Here is a 23,959-nt window from a genome sequence, read left to right on the forward strand (position 1 = left end):
GGCTTAATTTCTATCAATTAGCGGGGAAAAATCTCCTACGAGACAAGGGTAAATTGAGCATTGAATTACATATCTTGCTTTTGTGTGCTGAGAAAAAAGAGCTGCGTATCTCTGATATTAGCCACAGTGACAAATGTGGTGTGCCCTGCAATGTCTGCATTAGCTCTCCTGACAGGCTGGTTGTGTGTGGTTATGGGGTGTTTGGAGATGGCTGGCAGACAGCATTCACTGGCTAGTTCCTTAGAAACATACAACTCTTCCATCTATAGAATTTTAATTAGAGTCAATGAGAATTCCAAAATTAACATGGACAGCAAACAGCAACAGCAAAGTCTGTATTCTGTCCTTTTAATCTGGAGCAACTAAAACTGGTTTTATACTCTGCCTATTAAAACAAGGCAAACCTCCAACAACCTTAAGCACATTAGCATTGATTCCTACAATTTTATTAGCTGTTTTTTACTTTTTCATTACAACTGTATATCTTACTTTTAAAAATATATATCCTACGTTTCTGGAGAACTGGGTGTATATATGCAATAAGATGCATGTAAAAATATCAACAATAGAGTTAATTTAAACATAAATATAGTTTAAAACACAGCTGGAAGAGAAATCCAAAGTTTCTTGATTTACATATATCTCAACTTTAAAACTTAATTCCTTTGAGATTCCTACAATGTGTCCTTATCCCTTGTGTTTTGTTCTTGTTTTTGATGCATTGATCCTCCATAAAGGGAGAAAAATAAGTATCTCGTCTTGTTTAAAAGCGAAATGAAAACTAAATTATAGTGATGCTGTTTGAGTCACTGTAGTTGAAGTTGAAAAATACAACTTGGCAATAAAAACTTGCTTTGGTTTGAAAATGGAATACAGAGCTTAAGGCAAGGTCGCTCGTTTTGGAGTGAGGTTTTATATTTCTGCCAACTTGGAGGGGAAAATTGGCTGCCTTTTAAAGTTGTAAAATCGCAAAAAGAAATTGAAAATGATGTGAGAGATGATTTTTTGTGGAAATGGCACTTTATTTGGACCAAGAAATTCAGGACATTTTATAAATGCCTCAAAGAATTTTTAGAGGGATTTTTAGCACATTAAACTTGTCCATACAGGTACTGTAGCTAATGAAATGGTATAATAAGAAAATTAAGCACTTAAAAACTTCATTCTGAGTTCTGCCCTGACTTGCATATGTAATCACATGAGAGTTTATCAGGGAATTGTGTAAATCAGCACCGAATGTTGCCCTTGGTAAGCACAGAAAAATACTCAGACCACAACATCTCAGATGTTTACAATGCACAGATTTGACCCCAGAATAAACACACTAGCATAACTAGTTCAACTATTTGACCTACCACATTTTTTTTAAAATTATTATTTATAACTTTTCATGACAACTTAAAAATTAAACTGGGGAAAAAACCCTGCCTTTTAATTAACTTGGATGTGGTCAGTTTTTCTTTGTAGAATTAGTTGGTGGGCTCACACCAGTTCCTAATGGTAGGGGCCCACACCACAGAAACCATCACCACAGTTGGCTCCCATGCTGCAGTTTCAGAAAAGAGAGACAAAATTTAATTGGAGGAGAGTGGACTATTCTTTTTCTTTAAAGGTGATCATTCCAGGGAAGCTTTGAAATACAGTGGCAGAGCAATGTGGAGAAGTTAGTGTTCGTTGCTGGTGTCATACATTTTCTGCACACAGAAGATTGTCAGTTTTGCCCCCTTTCGTGAGTACTTATATTCATTTAAAGGAAAGAAAATGGAGGCAATCCTGGCATGTGCTCCCACGGTAGCTGTATCCTCCATGATCTGTCAGTAGGGCTCTGACCTCTGACTTCCTGTGTTTTGGTGCTGAAAGTCTTAGATTCAATCTCAGCTAATGATTGTGATATTTGTATTCAGCCACAGGTTGTTACAAAGTGGAAATTCAGTTGTCACTTAAAAACTGTGCACTTCCAATGCTTGGGATGCTTACTAGATAATTTCTTTGTCTGATAAACTGGCTTTGTGTATGATCATGTCTCCCTCTAATGGCTGGTGCCACTTTGGATAAATCCCACTCCTCACTGGCAGCCAACAGAAACAGTACTGTAGCACAAAAGGAAGAATCTGTTGCTTATAAGGTGAAATTCACCCGTAAGCAATTATATAACAACTTACATTTATTCAGATTCTTAATTTTCAAATTTATTATTATTAGAAAATGGTGAATGATGTATTTCTTATTTACTAGATTATTAATTTTTTACTTGTGATTTGTGTCAAGCTCTATCAGATGGACATTCAGATTCAATTAAGAATGCAACAGCATTTTATTTTATATTTTTTTAATTAACTAGAACTACCTTAAATGGACTGGATACATTAGAAGAAAAGCTTACCAAAACATGTTTTGCATTAAAAACTGATTTATTAAACAAAGGAAGTATTATGTGTAGTTGGTGAATTGAACTGATTATTTCTGGTCACCATGTCCTTCGAGATTTTAGAACTAGTAGATCTCGTCCTCTTACACCTAGTATCTATGTTAGATTGTAAGAGGAAAACAAGTTTGCCTGATTTTTCAGTTCCCAGTTGGTTTTATAACTTTGAATGACCTAGTCATTGAACTGAACTAGTTAAATAAACTGAAATGAAGAAAATAATCTCTCTGCACCTCCAGAAGAGGCTACTGCTATCAAAAGCTGGTTTAGCACTTCAATAAACTCTAGTTGCGAGTGCCTAGCTAGTGACTACCATCACTTCAGTGGTTTGACCTTCATTAAAACTTGGCAGCAAATATGTACTACTTAGTATTATTTTTTGTATTTAATTTAAATTTAATTTAATTTGAATGATTTTAATAGATTGTTTACATAGGTTGTACATTTAATTTTAATTTAAATAGGTTTTTTTTTTAATTAAACTGTATTTTATTTAAATTTTTAAAAATTTGATTTAAAGAAAAATATTCTGATTTAGATTTAAAAAAAAAATAAAAAATCTGATTTTAATCATCAATTTTTTATCTACCCTGCCCAGAAGGCCACAGTGGATGTTGAAAGGAGTTGGCTTGGTGGAAGGGTCATGGCATCTACAGTTGAACAGAATGCACATTGAAATCAATGGGAGTTTTTTTCCATTGACTTCAATGGGCTTTCAATCAGATCTCTGCTGCTAAGAGGCTGCAGCTGCTACTCCAAACCATAGGCTTGAAAACTAGCTGCAGTGAATGGGGGTGAGCTGTATAGCTGTCCCATTCACTGGCCTCAGATTTGGATGGTGGATTTCACTTCTTGACACATTCACACTCTGTTCACATAAAGATAGACTGCTGTATTGGGGTTTGTGGGTGGAATGGATTTCACTCTTGGTGCTGAATGCCCCAGGATTCATCCTCACTGTTGACTCTTATTGGGGGTTGTTAAACAGGCAGAAGATCTACGTTTGATCTATCACAGCCCACTCAGTCAAGACAAAGAGCTCTGAAGGCAGCATCTTCAGACCCCGTGGGGGAAAGGATTCTTTTCATTATTCTGTAGCCACCACTCTAGCTTACTCAGAAGTTATGTTTGAAATGACTTTGTGGCCACATATATACATAGACAATGTTGAACACCTGCCAAACTTCTGGCTTTTAGTAGAGGGAATAGAACTCGGGACCTTCTTTTCTAAATATTCAAATACTCAGATCTATACCACTTGCGCTAAAGGAGAATCTCCCCTAGTCGAAACTAATGTTAATGCCTCTCTTATTTTTTTAGGCCACTTACTAGAATGTATAGAATCACAAATACCAGACCAAGTCTGATTCTGTCCAGAGGTAGCCATGGTGCACATACATTACAGCCAATACATGATATATTGATGGACTTCATTGGGAATGACTTCCAATTCTCTGCCAGAAGCAGAGACTAAGCAAGGCCGGGTTGATGATAGGAATTAAAAGGAGAAAAACAACATGCACCTGTGTTATTGGCCACTGGGGTGGTTGGACCTTTGGTCTGACCCAGTATGGCTGTTCTTATGTTTGTTACTTTCTTGTTTTTGTTGGTTTATCTCATAACCTATTTTCACAATGAAGTCCAAAGTTCATATAATTTAAGAGATGGCAAAGATGCACTAGGTCAGCCAATCCTGCTGCCAGTGCAGGATTTTTCTTTATTGTACTAGTGTTTTTGTCTAGTCTAGTTTAAAATGTTATTTGCCCATTGTGAATGACTAAAATGACTTTAATTCATGCAGTTGTGCCTTTCTTCCCCGAGTAATCAAGATAAAACTTTAAATTTCTTGGCATACACTTTGCGCCACAAAATTATTGTCTTCATACTACACCATTTTTTTTTTTGTCCTTTGAGGAAGCTTTGCATCGATTCAGTAAACATGTGTGGTATTTAAAAGGCTTGTAAATTTGAAAATCACTTTTGTATCTGCAATTTGTGTTTTCTATGGATGTTACAAGTAATTAAGTTTTTACTGTAACTAAAAGCAGGTGGGGAATATTTTTCTCTATTTTGTCAGTTTGTTTATTTATTTCATTTGGCAGCACTTTGTTTATAAGCTTCACAGTTTTCCTTTGCTGAAAAAGACTAACTGAATAAGCAAACAGGAGAGCAGAAAAAAATCTTAAAATGTTCTAAAAGTATTTCAGACCATGTTATTTAATGTGTACTCTATTAGAAAATGGATTATTTTAATTAGTGAATTAAAACGATGTCTGTTTAAATATGTAACAGGTGGTCAAACATGGAGATATAAACAAATTCCACCAGAATACACAGAAACTGTGTTATTCTTCAGTCATAAAGATCTGAAGAACAGTCGCTAGATCTGTTTAGCACCATATTAATGATCAGTTCATTTTTACAGCTATTTTAGTGAAGGATCTGGTAAATATCACAACATTAGGATTATACTATATAGAGACAGACAGACAAATCACATGATTAAAGATAAGAGATTTCAGTAACTTTTTTTTTTAAATTAAAGGCAGATTTTTGGATGGTTCACGACTCAATAATTTTGAGGATTCGGGTTTTGTTACTTTTAAAATTGTAGGCAGAATTTAGGAGATGCTACTTTGTTTTTAAAAACAAACAATCAAAAAATCTATACAGGTATACTATGTGCTCGGATTGCAGGCAAATTGGGTTTTTCCTCTCATTCTCCAGCATTTGTAATTATTTTAAGTGCAGTATTTCAGTATGCTGTTTTAAATGCAACTTTAATGAAGGCATACTTCGGGGATTTCTTTTCTAAAAGGAACTATTTTTAATACAAAATTATTCAGTGTGAAAATAAGACATTCATTATATTATGCATATATCTGTGGCAATATTTTAAGAATAAAATATCAGTTGAATCATCTTTACTATACAATGTTTACAGTAAAATCATAAGTGACTTTAGATAAATAAGGCAATGACCTTTTATTACTATAAAATTAGGTTAACTAAATACTAGCCTAATTGAACTAATTTTAAAGTAAAAGGCATGAAATAGAGATTCATTTTTAAACAATGTATTTTATATATCTATTAAAGATAAGGTTGTTTCTTTTGATGCTTTGCTTCTGCCTGTGTGAAGTCTTTATGCTTGTGGTCTGATTTATCTTGTAGGATAATGCCACCTGCTGTTTTTAATAGAACATTGCTACAGTATTTGTGTTGTGTTGATTTACAGATATAATCCATATGGTTTGAGCAGACACATTGAAACAGAAGCTCATCACATGAAAGGCTTCTCAATCATTTACAGTTTTATTAAAAACCATTTTGCATATATGTCTGTCTCCTTTGGTAATAAACTAAAAGGACAAAATCTTGTAAAAATTAGTTTAATTGTAATTCTTATAGAAAGAATAGCTTATTTATAAAAAGTCACATCAACAATCACTAATACAATATTTAGTGTTCTGTTTTCAGTATAACCAGAGTAAAAGGACTTGCTCTGCAATGAGTTAGTATTGATTTTTTTGTCTGTAGCCTCTTAGCTTTCTTACTCCATTATTTTTGATTTTACTATGAAATACATATCCTTTCTACTGACATCTGACAAACAACATATATGTGGAAGTCATTTTATCTACCAATATGTGTTTGTCAAAAATATCCTACACTAATGGATGATTTTTCCCGGTCCATTTTCAGCAAGTTAATGTCACTGATGATATCCCAGAAACATTCAGTGATTTTGCTTCTCTTAGTAACTTGTCATTATTATAGTTTTGTATCTGATTCATATAAAATATTATAAAAGGCTAGATAGTAATAGTGGATTTTGTGTATGAAAAGAATTGAGCAACTGAACCGTAAAAATCTATATCCATCTCCCTTCCTCCTGACGTCTATTTAATCTGTTGATCTAGGTTTTGATACTATACCCATCACAATGGTATCTGAGCTTATTTCTTTCTGTGCCAGCGAGGTCAGCTGCACCCAAAGGAGAATGACTTCCCTTCTATCAAGGAGGGCATTAGTGTTCGCTTGTTCACTCTCCCATAGTGGTGTTCTGCCTGGGGAATGCAGCTTTAGGGATAGCTGTTGCAAGGTGCTGGGCTCTCTGGTCCCAATCCAACAAAGTCTTTCAGCATCTGCTTAATTTTAAGCTGGTGATTTGTCCCATTAAAGTCAGTAGGACTAATCACAAGCTTAAAGATGAATATGTACTTAAGTGCTTTGCTGGATCAGAGGACCTTGCAGGACTGAGACCTTAATGAACAATCACGGCCACTTTGCAGTCCTTCTTGGGGAGGGTGCCTGGTAGATGTACTGGATCAGTGCATCTCTCAGATGTTCTGGCCAAGCCCTCTTCCCAACCTTCACTACCCATTTGTGGAATTATACTGAACAGCAGCAATCTTCCTTGTAGAGATAGCGGTTGTAGGTATTTTGCATCACTGTGATCTATCTCTGGGCAGACTTTCTTCTACTAGAAGCTTTCATCCTGGTTCTGCCAGCAGTGAATCAAGCCCTTTACATTTATTCTGACTTTTTGTTTGTCACCAGTGATTATTGCCAATGTTTATTTCAATTGAGCTCCAAATTAAAGTAAGAATACAGCATTCATATTTGTTAAAATTAAGATATAAGGCAATGGCTCTCAACCAGGGGTCCGGGACTCTGGTGGGCTGTGAGAGTTTCAGGGAGTTCACCAAGCGGGGCCAGCATTAGACTCGCTGGCGCCCAGGGCAGAAAGCCGAAGCCCAACGGCATGGGGCAGAAGCCCTGAGCTCCGCCACCCAGGGCTGAAGCTGAAGCCTGAGCAATGTAGCTTCGCAGGGACCCCTTTGGGGCAGGGCTATCGGCAATTGCTGTACTTGCTACCCCCAATGCTGGCACTGGCTTTTATATGCAGAAGAACAGTTGTGAGACAGGTGAGCTGTGGAGTTTTTATATCATGTTGAGGGGGGCCTCGGAAAGAAAAAGGTTGAGAACCCTTGATATAAGGGAATGAGTATGGTTTAGTCTTTCTAAGATGATAGTGCCTTATTCTATATATTTTTCAATTATCAAAAGAAACAGTAAAAAATCTCATTCATATGTTCAATCAGATTATTAAAATGGCAGATAGCAGACCAATACTTGAGACTGTTATAGAATTGCTTTTCAAGTACAATGTTTTATTCACTGATCCATATTCAACAATCAGTGTATAACTTTATGAATATTTGGCATGAGCAAATATATTGTTCACCTCTCCCTTCCCATGTCTTTTCATTAATCTTATCCCTTTCTAAGTAAACCCTCCCCAAAAAAAATTTTAAAAAAGAAAAATCATGGAACTAATATGACATTTTCAGGCCATCTCATTGTTTAATCTGCTTGTACATTATACCCCTTTTCCTCTACCTTTTGCTATTTATTGAAAGTTCTTCATGGCAGGAACTGTCTACTACTGTGTGTTTGTACAGTTCCTAGCACAATGCGGCCCCATTCTTGGCTGGTCCCTTGGCACTATTGTAATAAACACAATAATTGTTATCCGAAGTATATGAGATGGGAGGAGAGCCGTTACAATATTAACAGAAAATAAAAATAATCACATTGTTGGGGCCAAAGTTGTACTGTCACTGCAGTTGCACATGGAACCAGCTGGGGAGAATTAGGTGATATGTGAGATTAACTATGAGTGTAGCAGAAGCAGAAAATGAGACAGACAGCAGCACAAATGCTGTTTTCAGATGTTAATGTAACTGAAAAGCCCAAGCTACCCATTATTTTAGACAGGACATTTTTGTTGCACAAGCTGTCAAAGAAAACAAGGTTGTTGTGAAATTAGTATGATATGTCTCTACAAAGAATATATCAGGGTATTTGACAGCTACACAAATTTCTTTGCTCTATCATCATTAAAATACTGTTTGAAGTGAGTTTTCATTGAATGTTTGCACAGGTGGATGGAGTTTATAATTTATATTTTCTCTATGCAAAATAAAATCCAGTCTTGTAAAGCATAGGTGGCATATATGGATTTAGAATTTCACATGCACAACAGGAAGTATTTGGCACATCATTGTCCTTATTTTGTTGTTTGTTTCAATCCTGTTGCTCTTCTATAATTTTTCTGATTTCAAACGTATCTTAATTTCTTCTTCGAGTAGTGTCCCTACTGGGTGCTCCACTGTAGATCTGCTTGCGTCCCTGCGCTACTGATCGGAGAACTTCGGTAGAAGTGTCCATTAGGTCCACACATGTGCTATCTCTCCTCGTGCTGCATTACAAGGCTAGTCAGCGCGTTCGGGCTAACCATCCTCAGTTCCTTCTCAACTGCCCTGGCTAGAGACAGAGCTATTCGCAGTCTGTTAGTACCATTACTTTCAATTTGCATTTCTATAGTTAGTTAGCCTCCTAGTTCTTAGTTGTAATTCTAGTTGTAATTTTTCTCTTATCTTATTTTTTCCCTTTGTTTTTTAAAAAAAAAGACTTTAGTTTCTGTCGCTTTTTTCCTCATTGGGGACCCTTCCCCCAATAGGGTATGCCCAGCTCACCACGCTTCAAGTGCCTCTCTTGCTAATAGGCAATCCCTGTCACAGACAAGTAATCCCAGTGCATTAGCTGCCTTGAGGAAGACCACAGTCTCCTCCCCTTGGTGCCAGGACCTTCACACCAAGTCTTCGACCAGCATGGGAGTTTTTCCCACCGCCCTGTCATGTTTCCCTGCTCTCTAGTGAAGACTCAGATAGTGAATCTGAGAGGGTAGCATCACAGTACTCCTCTCAGGCTCCTTATGGTGCCCAGTATCAACAGGATCCTCAAGCATACCCTCAGCTAGCGCCACCACCACCATCTTGGTACAGCCACCCTTGGGCACCACCGCCAACCTCTATGCCACCATCACCCCTGTGGCCATCGTGGGACCCCTGGGCTGCATATCAGCACCATGCCTCTCAAGCTTCTAGCCCTACCCGAGAACCCTCAAGGCACGCCTCTTTGGCCACAGCTTCCAGAACTTCAGAAATTTAGGAAGAAATTGTAGAGGAAAATGAGGGCGCAGTTGAGGAAGTGACCCTGAGGACCATATCCTCCTCCTCCCTAGATGAGCCTGCAAAGCCTCCTCTGCCATTCCTGGCTGATGACTTTTGCCTCTTCTAGGACCTGGCAAAGAGAGTGGCGGACACGACCACAAGTGGGAGCTAGATCCAGTAGTACTTCACAATCTATTCAGGGGATGGGGCAGACTTGTTTGCCCCTTACCTGAACAAGAAATGTACACACTACTGCTCCAGAGCAGGGATAGGACAACACTCCCTGGGAGATGCTCTCCTCCCATGAGACAGGGACCTTCTTTATGCTTTTCCTCCTTTTCCCCTGCTGTCAAGTGTCCTGCTGAAAATAAAGAGATGTCATTCTGATCGTCTCTACTTATCCGAGACAGACCTGGTACCCTTACCTGTCACAGCTCGTGATGTGCCCGCCGATCTCTCTCCCAGTCACTCCGTACCTCCTCTCCCAGGACAGAGGACGTATCCTACATCCCAATTTGGTGGTTTTACGCCTCAAGGCATGGCTCCTTGTTGGTTCAAACACATAGAAAGCTCCTGTTCAAAGGAGGTGCAAGAGGTATTATTACACAGTAAAAAGTCCTCAACACAACATATCTACCTGCAAAAGTGCTCTAGGTTTCAGATTTGGTGTACTTTCCAACAAATCTCCCCAACATCCACAACTCTTACACTTATCTTAGACTTATGCACTGGCCCTAAAAAGATCAGGGCTATCTTTAAGCGCTCTCGGAGTCCACCTAGTGGCTATAACAGCCAACCAACAGAGGGATACTTAGTGCTGTCACACCCGACTCAAAGTTCCTCAAGGGTATAGCAAACCTCTTCTCACAACCTCGACTTCCTACTCCCACATGGTACTAAACCTGGTACTGAAATGACTGATTAGGTCTCCCTTCGAACCCATGGCCTTCCTGATAGCGATTACCTCAGCTAGGAGAATAGGAGAAATAGCGGCTCTGATGGAACACTCCCCTCCTTCCTCCACGTGTTATTCTTTTGGGAGAAGGTTACGCTTAGGTCATATCCAAAATTCATTCCTAAAGTAACCTCTCTGTTTCACATGAACTTCACCGAGACAACAGCCTGCTATATTACACAATCTAGATGTCAGGAGAGCCCTAGCCTTCTACCTGGACAGGATGAAGGTTTTTAAGAAGTCCCCCAAACTTTTCCTCTCCGTTTGCTCAGCAATATCAATCCAGGGAGGTCCAGAACATCATTAAGGACTTTCCCTCCTTCCCTTCAATGAGACTCATCTCTTTAATCAGAAGATGGATGAGTCCTTACACACTTCAGAAGACTCCACCCTCTTCTCCCTGGGAATATATACAACTGCCCTGAAGAGAAAATTCCACTGACAACAATAGAAGTCTAGACTGCTGGCTCAACAGTTTTTTCACCAGAGACCTTATGACCACCTGGTAAGAGGCAGAGCACTCAAGACCTGTTTCCCCACACTTTCTGCAGCAAGGTTCCTCATTCCAATCCCAGCCCTTGCCTAAATATTTTTCACTGGAGCTTGAGAGCTGCAAACCACTGAGTCCAACACCTCCTGACTCCCACACACCCGTTGGGGGTTGTCTAGCACTCTTTTTCAACACCTGGAGTGCAATAACAACAGACAGATGAGTGCTCAGCATCATCCATTCTGGCTATACAATGGAGTTTGCATCTTTACCCTCTCCAAAAACCTCTTCCCCACCCCGTCTCGGGGGCCACTCTTACAAGAATGTTCTCAATCAAGAAGGGGAATGTCTCTTATAGCACTGAGTGATAAAGCAGGTGGTTCTTCAGTTCCAAGGGAGGGGTTTTTACTCAACATATTTCCTAGTCCCCAAAAAGAAAGGCAGTTGGAGACCCATTCTCAACCTCTGCCATCTCAACCACTTTATTTGCAAACTCAAGTTTTTCATGATCACGTTGGCATCTATAATTCCATCCTGGAAAAAAACATATGGTTCACAGCTCTCGACATGAAGGACACCTACTTTCACATGGACGTTCACCCCACTCACTGACGCTTCCTCAAATTCATAGTTGGCTCCAACCACTTCCAGTACAGAGTATGCCCTTTCAGCATTGCGGCTGCCCCCAGGGTCTTTACCAAGGTGTTTTCTGTAGTAGCAACTTATATAGGATGCCATGAGTTCACCATCTTCCCCTGCCTCAACGATTGGCTCCTTGTCATCAGATCACGCCAAGAGACTCAGGCATCGACTTCAACAATACTACAGGTCCTCTCTGTGGGTCAACATAAATGCTGAAAAATCCATTCTCACCCCTACACAGACTTTGGCCTTCATTGGGACATCCTTAAATCCATCACGGAAAGGGTTACTTGCCAAGAGACAGGTTTCAGGCTATGAATGTTGTTATAGACTAGATCATAAACCACCCTAGAGAGTAGGGTTGCCAGGCATCTGATTTTTCGACCGGAACGACCTGTCAAAAAGGAACCCTGGCGGCTCCAGTCAGCACTGCTGACCAAGCCGCTAAAAGTCCGATCAGCATCGCAGTGGAGTGAAGGCAGGCTCCCTGCCTGCCCTGGCTCTGCATGGCTCCCGGAAATGGCCAACATGTCCGGCTCCTAAGAGCAGGGACGGCCAGGGGGCTCCACACGCTGCCCCCGCTCCGAACGTTGGCTCCGCAGTTCCCATTGGCCAGGAACCACACCCCGTCCCGCACCCCAAACCCCTGCCCAGCCTTGAGCCCCCTCCTGCACCCAAACTCCCTCCCAGAGCCCGCACCCTCTTCTGCACTCTGAACCCCTCGGCCCCAGCCTGGAGCCCCTTCCTGAACCCCAAACCCCTCATCCCCAGCCTGCACCCCCAGTTGGAGCCCTCACCTTCCCTTCCCCCAAACCCTCAGCCCAGAACCCCCTCCCACACTCCGAATCCCTCATTTCTGGCCCCACCCCGGAGCCTGCACCCCCAGTTGGAGCCCTCATCCCCTCCCGGAGCCCTCTCCCACACTCCAAACCCCTCAGCCCCAAGCCAGAGCTCCCTCCTGCACCCCAAACCCCTCATCCCCAGCCTGCACCCCAGAGTCTGCACACCCAGCTGGAACCCTCACCCCCCTGCACCCCAACCCCCTGCCTGAGCCCAGAACCCTCTCCTACACTCTGAGCCCCTCATTTCTGGCCCCACCCCGGAGCCTGCACCCCCAGCTGGAGCCCTCACCCCTTCCCGCATCCCAACCCTGTGCCCCAGCCTGGTGAAAATGAGCAAGTGAGCGAGGGTGGGGGAGAGCGAAAGTGGGGGGGATGGAGTGAGCGGGGCGGCCTCAGAGAAGGGGCAGGGCAAGGATGTTTGGTTTTCTGCAATCAGAAAGTTTACAACCCTACCAGAGACCTCTATCCCTCCCCCCTCCGCCCCCCAGGCCATGTGGCCTCATGCACTTACGTCACACCTTTTCCAAGACTACACCTTTATTGCCTACAAGAATGGCTTCAAACTGTGTACTTGCCAAACTGACAATCCATGATCATCACAGTGACTCTTGACACCAAAGTGATATGGTCCCTGTCATAGTGGACGAATCCCCATCGGGTTTGTGTCAGCATTCCCTTTCTTGCCTCTGCACTAGACAGGACAATCACTACTGACACATCTCTATTGGTTGGGGAGCTTGCATGGATAACAGTACACCTGGACACCTCGAGAGTCTAGGAAGCACATCAATGTTCTAGAGCTACAAGCACTTTAAAGAGCTTGCAAAACCTTCCTCCCATTTATTTACCATGCCCTCATAATGTCAGACAAAATTACAACTGTATTTTACATCAACAAACAAGGAGGAGTTAGATTCATCCCCACCTCCCTGTGTGCAGAAGCGCTTGGTCTGTGGAACTGGTGCATCAGCAATCAGATTACCCTTCAGCAGTCAACCTCCCAGAAAACCAGAATGTGCTAGCGCTGGGTTTCTCAACATTTTTGATACCAGGGACCAACTTGCTGCCTTCCTAAACTGTGTCAGGGAGATTTTAGGGACTGGTGCCAGTCCACAGACCAGTCATTGAGAAACACTGTGCTAGCGGACTCTCTCAGCAGACACTTTGCTGTCTGTCTATCACAAGCAGGAGCTTCAAGACTCTCTGGCAAACAATATTTTCGCTCTGTGGGGGACCCCCCATTCGCCTGCCAATCAAACAGGAAGTGCATTCTACACTGTTCCAGAAGAGCCCTGGGTCACCACTCACAGGGCGACACTCTATTCCTTCCATGGTCAGACCATCAGAACTATGCCTTCCCTCCACTGCAACTCCTGCCTCAAGTTTTGTGCAAGATGCGGCAGGACAGGGTATGAGTCATTCTCATTGCTCCCAACTGGCCTGGACAGTTTTGGTTCCCAAACCTCCTATGCATGTCATCTTGGGCACCAATCATTCCTACATTTCCTGGTCTCCTGACTCAAGGGAATGGCAAGATAAGGCATCCTAACCCACTTCATCTCAGAGCCTGGTTTATGGATGGGCATTGTTCTCAGAGCAATTGTGTTCAGAAGCTGTACAGAACATCCTTTCTAATAGTAGGAAAGATTCCGCTAGAAAATGTTACCTTGCCAAGTGGAAGCGTTACACTATGTGGATGCATCCAAGACTTATTTCTCCAGAAGCCACAGTTATTGTTTTCATTCTGGACTGTATTCTTTCCTTGAAGACAGCAGGTTTGTCTGTCAGTTCCTTTTGGGTCCACTTGGCAGCAGTTAGTGCATACCATTTGCCTTCACAGGACTACTCAATCTTTGCACACTCTCTGATGAGCAAATTCTGGAAAGCCCTAATCAGAATTTTTCTGCCTATAAAAAAAACGCATATTCCTCCATGGGAATTTAACCTTGTTTCTCTCAGTACTTACTAAGCCTCCTTTTGAACCATTAGCTTCTTGTTCCATGTGTTCCCTATCCATGAAGGTCACATTCCTGGTAGCCATCACCTCAGTTGGGAGGATTGGTGAGCCTGGGCATTGATGGTGGATCCTCCTTACGCTATTCCATAAGGACAAGGTTTCATTGCGTTTACACCCTAAATTCACCCCAAAAATAGTCCGAGTTTCACCTGAACCAATCTATCCACTTATCTATGTTCATCTCAAAACCTCACATATTCTCAGAAGAAAGGAGGTTCCAGTCTCTTGACATTCAGCAAGCCTTAGCCTTTTACCTGCAGAGAACAAAAACAATAAGGAAATCCCCTAGACTATTTGTCGCAGTAGTGAAAAGGGTCAGGGGTCAGGGTATAGTCTCTCAAAGAATCTCATAATGGATCTCGGTCTGTATTTTGCTCTGCTATCAGCTGTCTAATCTTCCCCCTCCTCCTTGGTAAGAGCTTATTCCACAAGAGCACAAGCAACATCTATGGCATCATTTCAAGAGGTGCCTCTACTTGACATCTGCAAGGCAGCTATGTGGAATTCAGTCCACATGTTTGCTAGACACTTACGCCTTGGTACAGGACTCCTCTGCTGATACATCTGTTGGAACAACAGTGCTTTTGTTCGGCTCTGCCATTTATGACTTTGCATCCTCCTCCTATTTGAGTACTGCTGGTTAGTCACCCACACTGGACTTACATATAGGGACCAGCACTCGAAGAAGAGGAGAAAGTTAATTACCTTATAGTAACTGGAGATCTATATTCCTATCTATATTCCACTACCCACCCTCCTTCCCTTCTGCTTCAGATCTTGTCTGATTCAAGGTGGAGAAGGAACTGGAGAGGTGGTTGGTCTGTCCTGCCCTTTATCTCCTCAGTTAGAGGCATGAGGTGAACCAAGGCACATCTGCAGACCAACGGACACTCCTTTCAAAATTCTTTGGCTCTAGGTGCATGGAGTATATGCATACCCATAGTGGAATACAGATAGGGACACACATCTCAAAGGAGCTCCAGTTACTAAAAGGTAAGTAACTTTCTCTTTTAATGGACATTTGTTACAAAACCACACTATTCCAGAATCCCTGTTTTTTTCAGTACATCCAAACACTGCAGTTCTGACACTGTTAACATGTAAGTAGCACATTTTTATGTCAGCATCATGAATAAAGCAATTACAGCGTAATCACTCTTCTTGTTCTTAATAAAGCAGGAATGTTTCTTTGTAACAGAATATTTTAGCTTTCATTGAAGGTTTTTTCCTAGTACATATTTCATAAATAGTAAAATATCTAGAGATAGTATTGCTTAGGCACAGCACTGATCATAGGCTTACACTGAAATATACTGACATTATCCTCTCTTTTGTAGACCAAGCCACCCTGGTAGAACAAGTGAAACGAGTAAAAGAAATTGAAGCTATTGAAAGTGACTCTTTTGTTCCACAGACATTCAGATCAAGTAAAGAAGTCAAAAAGGTAAGTTGTCAATAGCCTATCTTTGTGTATAACCCGCCTGGGGTGCCAGGTGGAAGCTGCAGCATTAATGCAATTTCCCTTGACACGTCACATTGGCAATCCTCATTCCCAGTATCAGAGTTCAAACATGTACATAGATACTTGATGTTGAAGTAAGGATGAGTGACAGGACTGGAAATGCATGAGAGTTTAGAATGAGGTGAAATATATTGTCGAAATGGCAAGATGGTCAAGGCCTGGCTTAGGAGTTTGGTTATTTAGAACATTTTTTTAAAAAGTCATTATGTCAGAACACAAAGGTGTAAAGAAAAAGGGAGGGGCGAGGGTTAGACAAATCATCGTGCAAAGGCAATAAGGTAGTTTATGTTCGTACTAATATAAAAGGTAAACATTTTTAAAGATAGACTTCTAAAAATATATTTATGCACCAAAATAAAAGTGGACTGATTTTCAGAGGGCTCCGCAACTCTGAAAGTCAGGCCACTTTTATTTCAGTGCCTAAATATGACTTAAGACATCCAGGTTTGAAAATTGTAACCTAAGGCTAGGTCTACACTACCCGCCTGAATCGGCGGGTAGAAATCGATCTCTCGGGGATCGAATTATCGCGTCTCGTCGGGACGCGACAATCGATCCCCGAATTGACGCGCTTACTCCACCAGCGGAGGTAGGAGTAAGCGCCGTCGACGGGGAGCCGCGGAGGTCGATTTTTGCCGCCGTCCTCACAGCGGGGTAAGTCGGCTCCGATACGTCAAATTCAGCTATTCGCGTAGCTGAATTTGCGTATCTTAAATCGACACCACCCCCCCGTAGTGAAGACCTGCCCTAACTCTGGCCACTGAAGCTATGCCTCTATAGCACGTAGTGTAGATGCTTCCTACATCGAGGGGAAAACCCTGTATATGGTTAATCCACCTCTCTGAGACGCAGTAGCTAGATCGACAGAGGAATTTTTCTGTCGACTTAACTGTGTCTACATTGGTATTTATTTCAACCTAACTATGTTGCTCAGGGTGCAAAATTTTTCACAGCCCTAAGCGACATAGGTCGATCTAATTTTTAAGTGTGGACCAGGCTTCTGTCTTTGTTCAGAAACCACACACTCTTCCCTTTATAAGAGGAAGTGCATAAGCAAATGAGTGTTCCATTGAGATAATGGAATGTTTTTAATCGTCACTGAGTGTTCCATTGAAAAGAGTACAATTATTGTCCTTTCAAGTATGTATTTACTTTAAAAGTTTCACACAATTTTTCAATAAATGTGCTCTATGGAAAAAAAACTGCAGCTCTGCTCTTTCACTTCCCTACTTGGCAGTGCTTCTCCCTCACTTCATATTACCAGTTTGACATGTGCAGGCAGTTCCTGTTATCCATTTTGAAAAGTATGAAGATGATGATTATTGTTTTGTGGATTAGTTATTTAATGGTTGTAATCCGAACTTATTATAATGCTTGGGTGTTTATCAGGAACGGTATTCTACATCCTTGATAGCATCCAAATGTGGTTTTTTTTTTTCCTTTTAGTCAACAGAACCTGGTGAACTAAAATGTGAACCTGCAACTGTAGGAGTGGGAACTGTCGATCTGTCTAATACTGAAAAAGAAATAGCACCTGGCAACATTCCTACTGCCATAAAGTACCAAGATGATAACTCTTTAGCGCATCCAAATGTAAGAGTGTTGATATTTATTGCACCCTTGAAATAACAAGGTCTACTAGGTGGAGTCAAGGTCACATGACCTAATACTTTTGCAGTGTTGCTTGTCAAAGATTCTAGGTTCCAAAGACTATCTACTGATGAGCTCACCATTAGCTGGAAAAGGATCACACAGCCCACATAATCTAAAATAGTGAAGTGTTAGGAGTTGGGCCCAACACGGTTCTGAGTGAAAGTGAAATTTTAAAGTGAATGAGTGACAGTCTGCCTTTAAAAAAATAAATATCTTTTAACTTACATTTATCCAGGATGTATATATTACTGCTGTGTTACCTGTAACCCTGTAACAGAGATGCCTAAGCAGAGAATGGCAGAAATTGTAGTAGCTTTAGAGGAAAAATAGTAGAAAGGGTGTGATGAAAACATGGAAGTTTTAAGATTCCATAGAGAAAAGTATGACCCAATCCATTTGAAAAGTTACCTCTGTTGAGTAATAACTGGAGCAATCTCTTTGGCCTGCTTCTTCATGAATCATTTGATCATTTTTTTTAACCCATAAGATAATTATCCATTCTAAATTATGTGTCCAGTTAATATACAGTATAAAATGAGAGCGAGAAATATACAAATTACATTGTATACAACCAATGGGTGAATCAAACACTGTCCCCTAAAAATTTTCAGAGTTGTGTAGAGATTTCCTAAAGCCATTAATTCAATTTAAGTCCCTATGCAAATCCCTATGAAAAGTCAGTGGAAATTGTTTAAAAGTTTCTGTGGTTTGATAATTGGTGAACCAGTGTGATTCAGAGTATGCTTACACTGCAATGTAACCCCAGCGTTAGTGGGACTCAAGTCCACAGACCCTGGGTTTGTAAGCCCAGAGCTTGAGCATCTACATTAATTGTGACCCTAGGTTTACAATTTCTGGACCTGGGCCCCAAACTGGGCCCTCGCATCCACACTGCAGTACACAGACCTGAGTCAAACTACCATATTCTGGGCTTCCTTGTGCCCTCCCCAACTGTGGCTGCTCTAACCCTTGGTTCGTAGTGCAGTGTTGGAAAACTTGACTGTCCACCCTGCATGTTACAGAAAGCTGTCACATCCCACCAACATCCCCTGCTGAGCCATCTTTTGAGTCTGCATGCTCCCAGCAACCAGAACTAGCAACATGGAGAAGTCACCGTTTGAAGAGCTTCTTTTGCTTGAGCTTTCACTCTTGTTTCGGGAAACTGAAACAGCATCCATGAGATGCTAGTGGACATTCTGTGGATGTTTTCTGACTACTGACGGCACCTGTTGGAAAAGGAGGATGATACAGAAATGGCAGACTCAAACAGGCTGAGGTTGCTCAGGACTCTTGGTATAGCTGCTGATCCCCCTATGTAGACCTGTCCTTCTGGAGCAGGGCCACAAGTGCATACTGACATGGGATGACCCGTAGTGGCTCCCAAACTTCTGCATGAAGAAAGGTACATTTTTGGAGCTTTGTAAGTGGCTTGTCTTGATCTCCAGCATCAGGACACATGCATGAGGGTAGCCATACTAGTCCGGAAGCAGGTTGCTATAACTCTCTGGGAGCTGGCTACTCCAGACTGCTAAAGATCCATTGCTAACCAGTTTGATACTGGCAAGTCATCTGTGGATAAAGTTAGGGTGGAGGTTACTGAGGCAGTCAGGCAAGTGATTTACCCAAAAGTGGTGGGTACAAACAATGTCCCTGAAGAAATTGCTGGTTTTGAGAGAATGGGGTTTTCAAACTGCATCGTGGCCATTGATTGGACTCGCGTGTCCATAGTTTACCCTGCTCAAGGAACACATGAGTACATAACCACTAAGTGTACTAATCCATTGTTATGCAGGTCATTGTGGACCACAGAGGCCAATTTATGGATGCCAATGTAGGCTGCACTGGAAAATTTCATGATGCCAGAGTTTTCTGCCTATCAGGAGTTACCTTCACAGACAGGCTGGGACACGATTCCCACCAATAGAGGGCTTGTGGCAAGAACTGTGGATTTACAGTATGGCCTGATGTAGAGACATGCGCTTCCTGGTCTCCATTTTGAATTCCATGCAGTGATATGGGGAAGAGGGAGTGCTGCCAAGGTGGACACACACCGCTGCCTGTGGCTTGTAATAAATTTTGCATAGGGTCATAAACCAGAAATCCCTCCTATCCTTATATTAATAACAACAGACATGGAGCCAGAAACTTACCAGGCTGAGGGGCTACTTCTGCTTCTTGTGTTTCTGCTGTTGGTTCCACAATGAGCTGCTCCTCTGGGGGGAAGTCATCAAACAGCTCTTCCAAAGAGAGACCTAGGATTTGTTGCAGCTGCTCCAGCAGCAAAGCCTCCTCAGGGACCAGCGTGAGCACCAGAGTCATTCTGGCAGCTTGGTCCAGCACTTGCTGGCTCCTCTCCAGTGGGATACTGGATTCTGGGGTCAGAAGGTTGCCATCCAGGCTGACTGGGCTGTCGTGAAGCGCTATTGGCTCAGTGCTCGGTGCAGTACCCAGCACCCAGTCAAACTTCTTGTAAAAGAGGCAGGATGACAGTGAGTTCTCAGAGGTGTGGTTCTTATCCCTGTCTGTTCAGTAGTCATTCTCGAGCCACTTAATCTGTTCCATGCACTGATCCACCAGTTTGGTGAATCCCCAGCACTGCCAGCTTCTTCACTATTTTCTGGTACATGTAATCATTCCTGGAACTCTTGCTAAGTCGAATATTTTGCTCACCTCACACTAAAGATTAACCAAAATCTGACTGTTCTCATGACCAGGAAGCAGTGCTTGACAAAAGACTTCTTCATGTCAATAGCCATTACAAATGCAGGAGAAGGTTCACTCTGCTTGCAACTCAGCAGATAAAATGAAGCTTAAACACTGAGCAGCTGTACTTGAATCGGGGGCTGTTTCTATTTCCTGGGAGTCAACTGGATAGTCTTGGGATAGGAAGGACTGGGATAGGAAGGACACTTCCCATGGGATTGTGGGATAGTGTTGGCAGACTGTCAGTACCTGAGTCTGGGAGGGCCCAGACCCAAGTTGCATCCATGCTAAATGATGAAGAAGTTTGGACTTGAGTCCTGTGGGACTCGAGCTTGAACCCGGCCCCCTTGCAGGTCTGGGCTAGAGGGCCTGATGGCCTGAGTCAGATAGAATTGTGTGTAGACAGAAATGAGGTTTGGGCTTGAGCCTGAGCCCAGGCTTACATTGCAGTATTGTGTAGACATACCCTCTGAATACCACACTCATCAAACTCTAGGGGCTTATCTACATTAGCGAGTTAAACTGGTTTAAGCTAAGGTGTGAATTTAAAACAACATAGCTAAACTGGCTCAAACTCCTGTGTGGAAACTTTTAAATGGAAATAAGAGTGTCCACACAAGAGTTTGAACCAGTTTAAAAACTAATTAAACCAGTACAACTTTCCCATGTTTACCAGGCCTGACTTCTGGCTGTGGGAATTCTATCGGACCTATATGCACATTATAAAATCCCACCTCAATCCAATATCAAAGTGAAAGTTGGCTCACACATTTTATGCACTCCTAATTAAGTGGAATCTCATGTTTGTGCTTTTTAGCTCTGCTAATGGATATTTCCAAGCTTCTGCCATCATTTCAGCACACAGCTGTGGTTTCCTACTTCCATCCACGCCACAGGATGATTGTATTTAATTCAAAGAACTATATTAATGCAGTGTTTATATTTGAAATTTCAGTCACACAGAAGTAAAGGAAACAAAAGTAAAGCTTCTACAGCAACTAATTCAGATACACACGGTGCATTTATAGTATTTTGCTGTATTATACTGCATATGTTTAATAAAGATGTACTAACTGTACAATATGGCAGAGCTGCAATTGCTGTGGAAGCCATAACTTTAAATTTCCTGATGTTCATATGATTAAAATCTCAACCTTTTAACACAGATTTTGTATTTCATTTCCATGTTTGGTTGCACTTTTTTGTTTTTGACAGCAGTGAAATATGCAATATCTGTATCAATACGATATTATCAAAATCCAATCAACAACAGAAGGTTAAAATTAGTTTTCTTCCCTCCCCTTCTACAGCTATTCATTGAGAAGGCAGAAGCAGAGGAAAAGTGGTTCCAGAGATTGGTTGCTCTTCGGCAAGAAAGGCTGATGGGCAGTCCTGTGGCTTGAGTGAATTACAGTGAACATCATACAGAATTTCTTCATGAATACTAAGAAAATTCTCCTGTAAAATTGTTTGACTGTTAACATCTCTTAAAAAGTAAATGTGAGTTGTAAGGAGAACACAAGTTTCATCTGAATGGAGATACATGCTTTACTCTCACTCATTATCCCCTTTTATTCATTGTGAGTTACATGTATTCAATATTCAGAATAATTTGGATACAGGTAGCACTTTAGGGATGAATGAAGAGATGAGACTGTCAAAGAACGGGGAAAGGCTTAGGGCCAAATTTACTAGTGCTGCAGCAGGACGATATAAATTACATCTCCTGGGGTCATCAAGGCCTCCTGATCCCCAAGAGGGATTCAGCTCAAAGTAGGGCCTGTGGTAGTGCTACTACTGTCTTCCCGGGGAGAAACAGCTTTTAATCTGGGCTTCTGCATGCATCATGCCAGCAGAGGCTGCTGAAGAGATGTGCTGAACTGTACATCCACTGCTGCCCTGGCCCTTACCCTGTTCCTCACCAGTACAACGCATGTCTTGGGCAGACAAACTAGAATGAAAATATATGAGGCTGTATTTTTTAATAGACAGAAACACTGGGTTTAACTCTACTTTTGCATCTTCCCACTGCCATCATGCTCGTAAAGATTCAATAAGCATGTATGATAAATAGTACTGCTATCCCTTTTAAACCCAAACGTGCAGATTTTCAGCTGGTTTAAAGAAATGCATTTCATAAACAGTTTTAAAATGTTTGGCATTTTAGAGAGGTCAGCTCTGTGTGTGACCTATTAATGGGAAATGCTTCATATATTGTTGTGTGCACCTGTACAGAAGTATATTGAACAAGACTAAAATGGTCTCTGCAGTTCTCAAAACTAGATGGAAAGAGTGTTTCAGAATATAAAGTTTTCAGGTATCCAAATGGCCCTTTAAAACACATTGCTAATTGAAAGATTAGTCACATCTGGGGTAGCATTCAATTTATGAACAAATTAAATCAAAAATCATAATATTTTTGGTAGAATGAGGGAAAGCAGTACTAAAGTTTTGGTACCATTTTTTGTTCCCTCTAGTGAACAAAAATTAGTGTATTTCAAAACCAAATCTGAATTTCCATTCATTGTCCAAAAACATACCAGTCAGCTACATAATTAAATGCAACAAAATAAAAGGCTCTTCTGAGGTACCTAACACATCTGTAGTGAAAAACTTGTGTTAAAGAAGGAGAAATGTAAACCTAACATCTATGGACAAAACACCTGGAAATAACCGGCATCAAGCCATGGGCAAATGCAGTCACTTTTTCAATATTACTTTTCCATAACCCAGACCTGTTCAAAAAGACATTATAGAGATCTACTTTTGGGTAGATTATACCTTTTTTCAGGGGAAAAGGGGGGATTAAAATATGTTGGGATGCAGTTTTCATTTTTAACAACAATGAAAGTCTCATTGGGACATGTTTAAAATAATTGTTTACTTTTAAATGTATCAAGTCTCCTGCAACTAAATGAAGAGAAGCTGCATTAATTGTCAGAGAAGCAGTGGTCAAAATGAGTATTTTCAAAAGTTCTCTATTTGGCATTGTCCTCTTTCTAATTTACTTGTATGTCTTTTATAAATAATAATAATGTTCAATTTCCAAGCCATGTTCAGCTCAAAATTCCTGCATTAGCCAACATTGCACAGTTCCATAATGTTAATGTTTTTATTTTGAATTAGATGTATTTGTTTTATAATTGCATTTTTACAACTTCAGGGTATTTTGAAAAGTTATAAAATCATTCAGTAATGGAAAAACTGGGATGTACCTGTGTAGGCAGGGCTCATTTGTTACTGCTGATCAATCAGTAGTGAAATATCAACCGCAAAGTCCATGTTGAAGCATAATAGAGAGCTGGATCTGGCAATTGGAGGATGGGAATAGCTAAAACCTGCAATAGAAGGAAAATAAGTTGTTTAAAATCTTGTGCTGAAGTTCCCCAAACACCATTTGGGATGATGAGCACATCATTCTACAGTTAGATTTTTATAGCACCATTTGCAGATTACTGATACAGGTAACCAACAAAATAATTGTACAGAATTCTATAGTTTTAAATGTACCCTGCTGAATAGCCCCAATAGCTAGGTGGAGAGGGCTTTAAATTAATTTAAATGGCATCTTCTTGTCCTTTAAGACTTATGATGCAGTTAAGTGTTAACAGTGCACTGGGTATCCTGCTGTACCTGACTACTGGGAACATTCAAAACACCAAGCATTCTAAAGTTAATGGAACTTTGT

At 41.2% G+C, this 23,959-nt stretch overlaps 1 protein-coding gene across 1 annotated transcript in view; it reads left to right on the forward strand.

Annotated features, from left to right (window-relative positions):
- The window catches only part of RSRC1 (arginine and serine rich coiled-coil 1), a 363,201-nt gene extending 341,415 nt beyond the window's left edge, over positions 1–21,786 (forward strand). Inside the window, exons 8-10 of the mRNA XM_065410692.1 lie at positions 15,731–15,837; positions 17,362–17,508; positions 21,582–21,786. Coding sequence (XP_065266764.1) covers positions 15,731–15,837; positions 17,362–17,508; positions 21,582–21,674 — 347 coding nt within the window. The 3' untranslated portion in view covers positions 21,675–21,786. The remainder of the gene's footprint in view (positions 1–15,730; positions 15,838–17,361; positions 17,509–21,581) is intronic.
- The last annotated feature ends 2,173 nt before the right edge of the window (positions 21,787–23,959 follow it).

The sequence above is a fragment of the Emys orbicularis genome, chromosome 9 (assembly GCF_028017835.1).
Source record: "Emys orbicularis isolate rEmyOrb1 chromosome 9, rEmyOrb1.hap1, whole genome shotgun sequence".
Classification (NCBI taxonomy): Eukaryota; Metazoa; Chordata; order Testudines; family Emydidae; genus Emys; species Emys orbicularis.